The sequence below is a fragment of the Pieris brassicae genome, chromosome 14 (genome assembly GCF_905147105.1).
Source record: "Pieris brassicae chromosome 14, ilPieBrab1.1, whole genome shotgun sequence".
Lineage (NCBI taxonomy): Eukaryota > Metazoa > Arthropoda > Insecta > Lepidoptera > Pieridae > Pieris > Pieris brassicae.
This window is the reverse complement of record NC_059678.1, coordinates 4,267,275-4,279,236: the sequence shown is the minus strand read 5'-3', so window position 1 is coordinate 4,279,236 and position 11,962 is coordinate 4,267,275. Positions and strand designations below refer to the sequence as shown.

Sequence of the window (11,962 nt, the reverse complement as noted above, 5' to 3'; positions counted from 1 at the left end):
AACACTTTTTGAACGGATTAAAGCTATGTATTATAAATAAAAACTTATACCGTGATAATCGTGACCACGCACGCTGAAAAGCACGCGAAACGTCGGGTTAAAATTATGTAAATAATTATACGTTCTTAATAATAATACATAGCTTTAATTCGTTCAAAACGTGTTTTTCTTAACATTGAATTCATTAATAGCTTTCTTAATCAGATTTTAGATTTAAATTTTAGATAAATTGTTAATATTTCATAATATTATGTATGTATACTATACAAGCCACCAGACATACAATAACTACTCAACCGATTTTGATGAAGGACTTCAATTGTTCACTTTGAAATTAATCTGATTTTGAACAGTTATGTAAGATCCAATCACAACATCAGATGGAATATCTAAAAATTGTAAAAATGTGTGTGTGATCTGAATGATAACCCATATTCGGCTATCCAGATGATGACGTGGTGATTCACGACGTTCATGGCTCCAGCCATCAAGGCCAAGGTTCACAATCTCCCCGGAGTGGAGTACCTCTAGTGTGATGCAGCCGCATCAGCTCGACGTGCCTGCCTTCGCCTTCGTCACGGAATACAACATGACGATACTCATTCATTGGTCTCACTATTTTAATTGAAGTAATATTTCGTCTCGTTCTGACGTATTGTGACAAAGAGAGACAGAAGACTTCATTCATTTAGAATAATGTTTATTAAGGCGGGTTGGATTACATTTAACCTAACCTGATAAAAAGGTTTTGGTTAAATTATAAAATATTGTATATATATGACGCAGTCAAATAGCTTAGTTAGCCGTTAAAAATATTCAGCCGTAGCGTTTGAAATAAAATGATAAAACATCTGACATTAAAAACACCGGAAAACACAATCAACACGCCATATTGATAGTTTGTTTCGTTTCGAGTTTGCCAGTGGCAGATAGTGGAATTAAATGTAAATTCACAGACAACAGACTAGGCAAGTAATGAAACGTCATTGATCCGAGTCAGTTGTCTAGCTGTTTGATTAACTGGCTGAACATCTTTCAGGACGTAGTGACATATTTATAGGATAGGAATAGAAAATATTTTTTTATTTTTATATGCATGCAACGATTAATCTCAAAAATTACAGGACTTATTTTAAAATATTAGCAGGCTACATTATATCTGAGTAACATAGGCTATTTATTTTAAATTTATTATGTTTCAGATAAACGGCATGCACTACTAACAACCTAAAACAAATAACCCGTAACTCTATGGATTAAATGACGTCACACACTGACCAAAATATTTCTGACTCAATAATATCTGTTGCTATTTTTATCTGTGATGATGCAACGACGTCATCACTGACTTTTAAATCTATGCTTTTCTTTATGGACTTTTAATTTTTAAATTTCGAAGGAAGATATGACTAGACGAAACCCACTCACATTTTAATTCAATTGTTAATTATTCTAAACTCAAATACATATACACAGATTACATAAATGCATTATAATTTGATTAGTAATCAGTACTTCAAAGTATCCCATAAAAAACTCTTTTGTATTTTTATACTAGAAACTATTTAGTCTTAATAAAACTTTCTATTTGACGATTATTTAAATGATCCTAATCCTTGGAATTGATTTGCTCCAGTTCAAACAAAACTTAGCGATTAAAAAGAGTGGCGGAGAGTTTATTGCCAGTTCTTCTTGCCCGATGTACTCTCTTGACTTAGTAAATGTAAATTTAGAATCAATTTAACATCTCATCTGTTGACGTGTATAAGTGAATTTTTAGTTTGAACTAAAACTGCTATAAGTCGAACCTGGGATTAGTTTCAATGCCATCAACCAGCAAGCCGGAGTTACTTCAGAAATATACACTGGCGACCAAAGCTCTTTGCCTCAAATGCATTTATTTTAAATGCGGTGATCAGTTTTTTTGTGTATCAAAAACGTATATATCTAAATAATAATATTAAAACTTGACGATTAAAAAGAGTGGCGGAGAGATTATTGCCAGTTCTTCTCTTCCGTTCTACGTCCTTGATTTGCGGACTGGCAGTAAATGTAAAATTAGAAGCATTTAATGTATATTTCTTTGATGTTTATAAGTGTACATTGTTTTACCTATACGAATAAATGATTTTTGACGTTGACTAAGTATGAACTTACTATGTCTGGACTCTGAATCTTATAAATAAAACATTAAGAACCAGATGAGGTATTGCTTACTAAAGTTTTTGCTCATTATATCAAGATTCATCCTTCTTTGTCAAGATTATCGAATTCGATATGCTTGTTTGATGCAATTAGCATTCGGAATTTTCAAGAAAACTGTAAGCCTTGTAACTTAGTTTATGAGTAGTGTTCGCCTAGTAGCTTCAACGAGCGACACTAATCACTGAGGTCGTAGGTTCGATCTTCTGCATGTGGACTTCTGTGTGCATTATCATTCACTCGAGCGTTACAAGCGCGACGGACAACAATTATTTTAAAAAAAACTCGTTGCAAGTACTGTATTAATTTAAGCATAAATAACAGTAAATGGACTCTCATCCCTGAGTTCGGAGGTTCGAACCCCGGTTGTGCACCAATTGACTTTCTATGTGCGCATTTAACATTCGTACGTATGAAGGCAAACATCGTGAGGAAACCGGCTTGCTTTAATCAAAGACGACGTAAGTCAGGCAAAGGTTGATCACCTACTTGCTTATTAGATAGACAAACGATCATGTAATATACAGAAATCTGAGGCACAGACCTAAAAGGTTGTAGCGGTTCGATTTATTTGTTGTAACTTAGTTTAAGTCAAGTATTTCCTCGTGATGTTTTCCTTACTTAAAAATGTATTAGTGTACTATCAGGTCTCGGACGTACCTTATTGTTGACTCACGCATCCACATTAAGCTTCAGGAAGAATAGGTATAAAAATAAAATAACCAGAAATAAATCTACATTTAATTTGAATGTATACATATTGCTTTGTTTGAGCGCCATCTATCGAGGGGCGGCCAAACTATTTACAAAAATATTAAATTTAGATTTAGGCAAAACCGTCTAAACTCAGAGTAATAATCTTCATACAATCTGTAAAAACAGTCTTGCTATATATGTGTCGCAGCCAACTAGCTTAAATAGCCGTTCAATTAACAGCCTAGTCTCTTGACAGTGACGTTTAATTAGCGGCCTAAATGATATTCAGCCATTTTATCAAATAGCTAGACAAATAACTTGAATCAATTTAGTTACACTTTCTGCCACTTGTCACCCCTAACTGTCAATAAAGTGTCGGCAAACAACATTTTTTCTGTTTTTTTTTTTATAGAACAGGTTAACGTGTAGGAGGCTCATCTGATGTATAGTGACACCGCCGCCCATAGACACCCAATGGGCTCGCAAGTGCCGGCCTTTTAAGGGTTGGTACGCTTTTTTGTTAAAGGCCTCAAGTCAAATTGGTTTGGATATATTTCAGTGGGCAGCTGCTTCTAGATAGTGGTGCGTGGCAAAAACTGCCTTAAAAACGATCAGTTGTGGACGACGTAATACGGGGAATTTCGTGATTGTTTGATGATGTTTTCCAAAGATTAATGAAAAATAGTACAGAAGAGTGTAACAGTGAAAGTAGGCGTACAAACTCTACTTAACTTACATTTTAAATACACAAAATAAAGAATTTCTTATGTCAGATTTTTCAGTGTTTTTATTTCTGCCACTTGATCACTCGAATCAAATGGCCACCAGCCAGTTTATTAAATGTTGCAACAAATGCTACGGCTAAATATCTTTGAGGCCGTTAGTTAAACGGCGCCGTTTAGTTAAAGGGCTAGGCTGTTAATTGACTCATTCGCTGCGACATATACTATGATTTTTTGATATAGCGACATCTAACAGGGAGTAGATAAATAAATTTCTTTAAAACTGAATATATTTAGATATAACATAATTTCAAAATAACGCCCTCTATTGCGGAATAGAAAAATTGCACGCGTATTGCTTTTTGTTCCCTATAAACTATATACAATTTAAAATTATCGCGTCTCGTATCGTCACACACATTCACTGGTACGCTGATGCACTTTCAAATGTCCCTTCAACGTACACTTCTGCGTAAAGGCCCTCCCACACACGGGGCAAATAAACCTCTTATCATTATTATGAATCCGCATATGCTCCCTGAGCGTCTTCATCCTCTGATAAGACTTACTGCATATGCTGCACACGTGGATCCTCTCCCCGTCGTGCTTTATCATGTGCATCTTCAGGGAGTTACGCGTGTAGAAAGCCAGATCGCATTTCGGACACTTATGGTTCCTTTCGTTCAAGTGGTCTCTCCGTACATGGCTCGAAAGGTGTCCCGGAGTAATATAACTCTGGGTGCAGGCCTTGCATTTGTATCTCTTCAACTCCTCGTTATGGACTTCGGCCAAATGCTTCTGCCGGGCATAGAACGAGGTCAGTGATATATCACATCGCTTGCAGACATATCTGATCCCGCTTTTGTGCTCTTTGGACACGTGGTTCTCGCGTTTCGTCACTTTATCGAAGACCAGATCACAGAAACGGCAGGGAAAGCTGCCAACTTCGTGGGTCCGCAGGTGTCCTCGAAGACGGGACCTGGACGCAAACGCTTTACCACAGTTATCGCATGTGTGGTTCGGGTAGTGTTCGTTCATATGCGTGTTCAAGGTGACGAAGTTCAGGAAGGTCTTCTTGCAGATGGGGCAGTCGAGCTGGTCCTTCTCCAGCTTGAAGGGAAGCTGGTTCCACCTGCATCCGAGGCGGATGCAGGCGTCTATGTGGTGCTTCATATCATCGAAGTTTCTGATTTCGACCGCGCACGTCTTGCATTTGAGGCTATTCTTCTCTTTTGAGAATTTCTGTGATGATGACTGAGACATTTTCTTAAAAGCCGTCGCGATGTTCGATGTGCTGTGTTGTGATATATGCGTCTTCAGGTCCTCCAGGGTCGTGGTCTTTTCGGGGCATATGGTGCATGAAAAGTCGTCCTTGCTCATCTTGAATGGAAAAAGTCCAGCATTCAGAAGGTATATCGTCTCATCAAGATCCACAACCTTTTTACAAACGGACGAATATGTAATTTTCTTCTTTTTCGATATTTTTCTCGTTTTCCGCGTATCGTCTTCCGAGTCTTTGTGAATGCCGTTTTCCAAAACTGAATATATAACATAAAAATAGATTGTTAAAATATCTTAAATATATATAATTAGTGTAAATATTGCTATTATTCCTCATCCCTGAGGTCGTAGGTTCGATCCCCGTGCACCAATGGACTTTCTATGTGCGTATTTAACAATCGCAACATCGTGAGGAAACCGGCTTGCCTTAGACCCAAAATGTCGTCGGCGTGCGTCAGGCACAGAAGGCTGATCACCTACTTGCGTATTAGATTGACAAATTATCATGAAACAGATCCAGAAATCTGAAGCCAAGGCCTAAAAAGCATTGTAGAGCCATTGATTTTTTTATATTATTTATTTAAGACATCATCCTTAGATGTCTTCATATCTTAATATGAATCGACCAAAATATTATTTATTGGAATAAAAAACTGCTCAAAAAATCGATAAAAATGATCAACTTTGTGAGTATGAGCAGTGTTGGCCGAGCAGTCCGGCTCTATGGACTTTCTATGTACGCATAACATCTGGTACGAAGGTAAACATCGCGTGTGTCACAGAAGGCTCACCAACTTGCCTATTAGATTGACAAAAACAGAGAAATCTGAGGCCCACACCTAAAAAGCGTTGTAGCTCCACTGATTGATGTAATATTTGCTGAATTCTACATGACGATTTGGATTTTATTTTTATTTTTATTATATAGAAACATTAACAGCTGATATTTTACGTCGTAATCCTTAAAAACCGGAAATAAATGATTATTATTATATTTTGGGACTTAAAAGAGTGGCGGATAGTTTCCGTTCGACATTAATTAACAGAGTTTATTGCCAGTTCTTCTCTTCCGTTCTACGCCATGTAATTTGAATGAATGAAAATGATCTAATAAATAAATTATTTTCACTTGGACTTAATTTTTCTCATTAACTAATGATAACTGTTTCTCGTGAAATTACGACTATATGCCTACTGAAAAGCTCTAAAACATATAAACATGTGTTGCGGTACATATATACTTTATAAAGAGTTGGATACACATTTACAATTATAGACAACTAGCTAACTCGACAGACGTTGTCCTGTCTTAACTATGAATATTGATTTCGAATTGGTATAATTAACTAAAAATGCTTTATGATAACATTCTTTGTTTGTTTTTCTGGCGTAGGTAGATAAATAGGTCTGTTTGTAACATTATTGATTAATGCCACAAACAATTAGCGACTGTAATTATTTTATATGTATTGTATTAATATAATAACTCTGGCTAATTTTTCTTACATCCCTCTTTGACGACATTTGCAGCAAGCATTGTGTCAATGTTATGTCAAACGTCGTAAGGTTATATCAAACAAGTTTGAATTGTAAAAATTTGCGATCGTAACAAATCGTATTCTTAAATTTTCTAATTTTCCCTGCAATTTTCTTAATTTTTTCTTCTTCTGACATTAACAAAGACAACAAAAAATAATTAGCGAAATCGGTCCAGCCGTTGACGCGTGATCAAGTGAAATAGGGATTCATTTTTATACATATAGATAATGAAAAAAACTTCTAAAAATTACACTGTCAGCAACTAACACAAACGAAATAGTTTTCGATACATCACCGTTAGATGGCGCTCAGTGCTTATAAAACGCGGTATCAAAATAATTCGCAAAAGGTATTAACTGTTCAGTGTTAGGTATATATGGCAAATCGGTTCAGTAGTTTTTGAGAATTTTTGGTTACATCGTCTTAGCTACTACTAGTAGCTTAGATGGTGTCATATATTTTAAAATATATATGTCGCAGTTAAGTAGTTACATCAGAGTTCTCCATGTGGAATCAGCTGTCCACTGAAGTATATCCGAACCGATTCGACTTACGGTCCTTCAAGAAAAGAGCGTACCGATTTTTAAAAGGCCGGCAACGCACTCGCGAGCCCTCTAGCATTGAGTGTTCAATGGCGGCGGTATCACTTAACATCAGGTGAGCCTCCTGTCCCCTGTCCCATCAATACCAATTTTTAAAAGGCCGGCAACGCACTCGCGAGCCCTCTAGCATTGAGTGTCCATGGGCGGCGGTATCACTTAACATCAAGTGAGCCTCCTGTCCCCTGTCCCAGCAATACCAATTTTTAAAAGGCCGGCAACGCACTCGCGAGCCTTCTGGCACTGAGTGTCCATGGGCGGCGGTATCACTTAACATCAGGTGAGCCTCCTATACCCGGTTCCACCAGTACCAATTTTTAAAAGGCCGGCAACGCACTCGCGAGCCTTCTGACATTGAGTGTCCATGGGCGGCGGTATCACTTAACATCAGGTGAGCCTCCTGTCCCCTGTCCTATCAGTACCTATTCTTAAAAGGCCGGCAACTCACTCGCGAGCCCTCTAGCATTGAGTGTCCATGGGCAGTATCACTTAACATCAGGTAAGTCTCCTTCCCGTTTGCCCCGTTTTATAAAAAAACGAAGAGTTAATTGAATCTCTAGACAGTTAAAGGTCGATATTCAATCAAGTCGCTAGCATTTTGATTTAAATAAAGCAACGTCGCGTTAACTATCTGTCTGACCGAAAGCCAGCGAGTTGATTAACAATGTTAAACAAGACTCCGCCATGATTATTTCATTTGTTATTGTTATTTCGGTGTGATCGTGAAGAACTGAGAGCTTGGAAATTCCGTGTTTTGTTTTATTGTAAATAGTTAGGTTAGGTTAGTGTTGTTGCCTAGGAACGTTTAGGAAACTCGTTAAACGTTTCGTTCAATCAATTGTCTGACGGAACTTTAGCGACTTGATTGAATATCGACTTTTATAAACTGTCTAGAGATTCAATTAACTCTCTAACTACTTTACTGCGACATATAGTTTAAACTCTATATAACGACATAGAAGGGACTGCATTGTATGGCGTTATAGAGAATTGTCCTTAAATAGAGTGAAGAAAAACGTATAATCCTTGACCCGTACTTATTAGTCTACAATAGTATACGTGAAAGCAATGCCAATTTGCAAACAAAACCAGGAATCTCTTAGAAAGTTCGTATGCATGATGCCGGCAGTCAAGTTTATTGCGGGCTCGGACAATAGAGACAAAAGAACGTACACAGCTGCGCAGTTTTTACTTTAGCAACTTGAAAGTACTTTATAACTCAATTGTTGTTATTGGAAGTGGATTTAATGCTTTGTACAGTATCATTTGGAAGACAAACTAAATGTATAGCTATTAAGGTTTAGAATAATTTACCAAAAGAATTAAAAGATCTTCCGACTAGAGTCTTTAAAAATCGATTTGGTGTATTGCTTTTAGAAAAAATTGATTATATAAAAGGTTATTTGCGTGAGACACTGTAGTTGATATAAATTTAATAACATTTGATATGCATATATGAATAATAATATAAAATGTAATACTGCTTTAAAGACAAAATTTGCGCGCCATTGCGTCTGGCAGAATATAAGAACTTCTACAACATTACACATTTTTCTACCATATTCTTGCAATACATTATTATTATTATAAACCAACCAAAGCCAATTGATTTCGATACTTTAGGAAGTTGGTCGTTAAATCGAAGGATGTAACATAGAGTTTACACTATAAAAAAGCAATTCTAGAGCTTTCTAAGTTTCTGAGGTCACTCAGGGAATCAAATCCATTCATCCATGTTTTCAACAAATACTGATTTTTTAATTAAATTAGACAAAATTTATACTTAAATTTCTCATAATAGAAAAAAAACATACATTCATCTTGGTAGTTGCTATCATTTGACTCCTGCTTGAAATGACATAACAGTATATCGTCATCTGAAAGAAATATGTTGTTAATTATAATATATAATTATAGACTAAGCATAGCTCATTCTGTGAACTGGACATTACATTATTCAGATTTGCAATCATTCCGTTTCAATTCGAAGATTCTTGAAGAAGCTTGTTTATTATATACATAAATGGGACGGTTTTAGATTTAATATACAACTATTAATAAATAAACTTTAGTTCTAATCATTTCAATTTAAAAACTAATTGATATGATTGATATTACTATAAAATAATAAGTTTTGTCCCACTGAGAAACTATATAAAATTATTAAAAATTAACTATAAATAACCAACTTGGTATTTTGATGTTGGTTAAAATATTTCAATGACAAACAAAACGAGAACAAGTGGTTTCTGCTTTTATTATTAGTAAATTTAAATCATCATACTTAAGCTCATTATCAGATACATATGCAATGTATCATGTTGTTTGTAAACAACACTTAAAAAAAATTGTCCAATTGTGTAGTATCTATCCAAATCCGGTTTATTTAGTGACTTACCGCTTGCATCATCGTTTGATATTTCTTCCTTAACCTTTTTTAAGTCTTCATCTGCTTCTGAAACAAAAATCATGCCATGACTATAAAATAAAAATTATAAAACATAAAAACCAAACACTTCATAATGACTGTCCCGATATGTATTGGGTAAAACTTCTGTTTAAAAAATACTTTCCCGGTAACCGAAACACATCCTGTCTACTTGGCAAAAAATAAAATAGATAAAAAATGACAAAGTAACAGCGGTTTCATTTAAATTATATTCATATAAAAATTTGTGTACCTTTCCATGTTATATACATACCTTTTATCCTAGCTGCTGCTTCCAACGACTTCAGCGAAGTGTCTACCAGTTCTTTAAATTTAACACAAGCTCCCAATTGGTCTATACATGGTCTACAGATAAGGCATTTTGTGTCTTCTAAATCAAGAATTGATATCTGAAAAAGAAAATGTCCCAGTGTTGCACGTGGGTTTGAAATATTTGTGCTAATGGATGTTTAATATAACTGAAAACTAATCTATTACTACAAAGACATTGATACATATTAATTAATTACAAAACTGTTGCATTATAATGTTTTAAAAATATGTGAAATTAAAATTTCTAAAAATACTTTAGACTTCAGAAATTTACATTTTATTTGTATAGTGGATATATATTGCAATTTAAAATTGAAACAAAATAGCATTTATTAAGTCAAGTAACAATGTACAGGTATGAGAATAAAAATAATATTAATAAGGTGATTTGAGCATTTCCAATAAATTTTTATTAGCTAATTTATTTTTTCTTTTGAAGACAACTATCTTAAAATTACTAATTTATGTGCAATGTATAGCAATAACCAATGTAAAAATATATACTTCTCAGGGACATGAATCTCAGTGCCTTAATGAATGAATAATACCTTAAAGACATATTTTCTATCTAGAATTTAGATTGTATTATTAGGTTGGCACAGAGATTGTCTGATGATGCAGCACATACATTATACATATAAATATATGAAATTAGGTTGTTTTTTGCCAGCAGGTTTAAACAATCCTTCTTTCTTTCATGTGCTAATTTTATTAAAGTAATACATATGGGTATAAACTATTTTAATACATGTAAATAATAATTTATTTTTATTATAAACATGATATTTTTTCTTTTATGCACAATAAAAAGTGGCACAGTTATACTAACATTGAGACAACATATGATATACTTATTTTAATGTAATTAAGTAAATGTAAATTTAGAATTCATTTAACTTCCTTTCTGACACTTGTAAGTGTACTTGTTTTACTTTGAATTATATAAAGAAACATACTAGAATACAAAAAGAGCTATATAGGACAACAACAAAGGTATTATAGATTATGCATAAAAATAGTAATTAATTATGTTTAATATATTTAAAATATACATTGTGTATTTTAATTACAAAAAAGTGTCCTTGTTCTACTTCCAGTTTAATATAAATTTGGTGGACAGACATTTCCTATTGGAAAATACAGATCTTTTTCATAAGATGAATCAATATTCATCAATATTTAACATGCTTTGAATGAAGGACATCTTCAGCATATACCTCTGCTAGTTATTTTATTGTAATTTTTGTTTTAAATTTGGTACATATATTTTGATTGTAAGTACGTTGTTAGCTATAATCTGTATAGAGAATAAATCGTTATAGAACTTTTAAATAATTGTAAATAAACCTTACCAGAAATAATATTACCACTCAGTTCTTTGAAGTCGTAACTGAAGTGTTAAATAAAACAAATCGGGAGATACGTAGGTCTGAAGTTTATAAAATAACAACAATATATACTCACATCTATAGAAAAACACTTGAGCAGCATTTCGGAATAACTCTCCTTTTCTCTTAAATCTGGCGTTAACATGCTTTTAACCACATCGAGTTTTAAACATAAACAACAATTACCAAATAATGGTAATGTCTCCACCATTATACCGCTTTCCATGATGGATAAGCGTTTTGTAACCGACAACCGTATTAGATTATTTCTAAGCCATAATTTGCATATAAATTAGAAGTTATAAAGATTCCGTAATTCTTTGAAAATTGAAAAACTAAATAAATAAAAAACAACCCGCAACTTGCGACCAAGGCCATTTTTTTAGATATTCAGACTTCAGACTTCAATATTGATAGTTGCCACTGACAGAGTACCACAGAGATATGACGTCTGACGAACGTTTTTGTCGTGAAACAAAATTCAAGTATATTTAATGTATTTTAACTTACTATCTTTTATAGTTTAAACTGTTGACATTCTTTCGTTATATTAACATCACCTATGTGTAGTAGGTTAGATTACCTTTTAAAATTAATATGACATTATATGACGACAATTTTATAGAGCTTACTTGTTATGTAGCTTTAGAATTTTTGAATAACAAATTATGTTAACCAGTTAATACTTACGTCCTTTTTTTAAGCTCCACCTTACTGTAATTGTACATTAATGTGATGACGTCAGATAACTGCTGCTTTAAAATAATGCAGCTG

General features: G+C 34.1%; 1 protein-coding gene across 1 annotated transcript; it reads right to left on the bottom strand.

Annotated features, from left to right (window-relative positions):
• Positions 1–2,929: 2,929 nt before the first annotated feature.
• On the bottom strand, positions 2,930–11,567 carry LOC123718141 (gastrula zinc finger protein XlCGF26.1-like). Its single transcript, XM_045674553.1, has 5 exons — positions 11,265–11,567; positions 9,742–9,877; positions 9,438–9,494; positions 8,854–8,916; positions 2,930–5,158 (listed from the first exon to the last, which is right to left on the bottom strand). Exons 1-5 carry the CDS (start codon positions 11,412–11,414, stop codon positions 4,032–4,034), a joined length of 1,533 nt encoding a protein of 510 aa, XP_045530509.1. The 5' UTR covers positions 11,415–11,567; the 3' UTR covers positions 2,930–4,031.
• Positions 11,568–11,962: the final 395 nt, after the last annotated feature.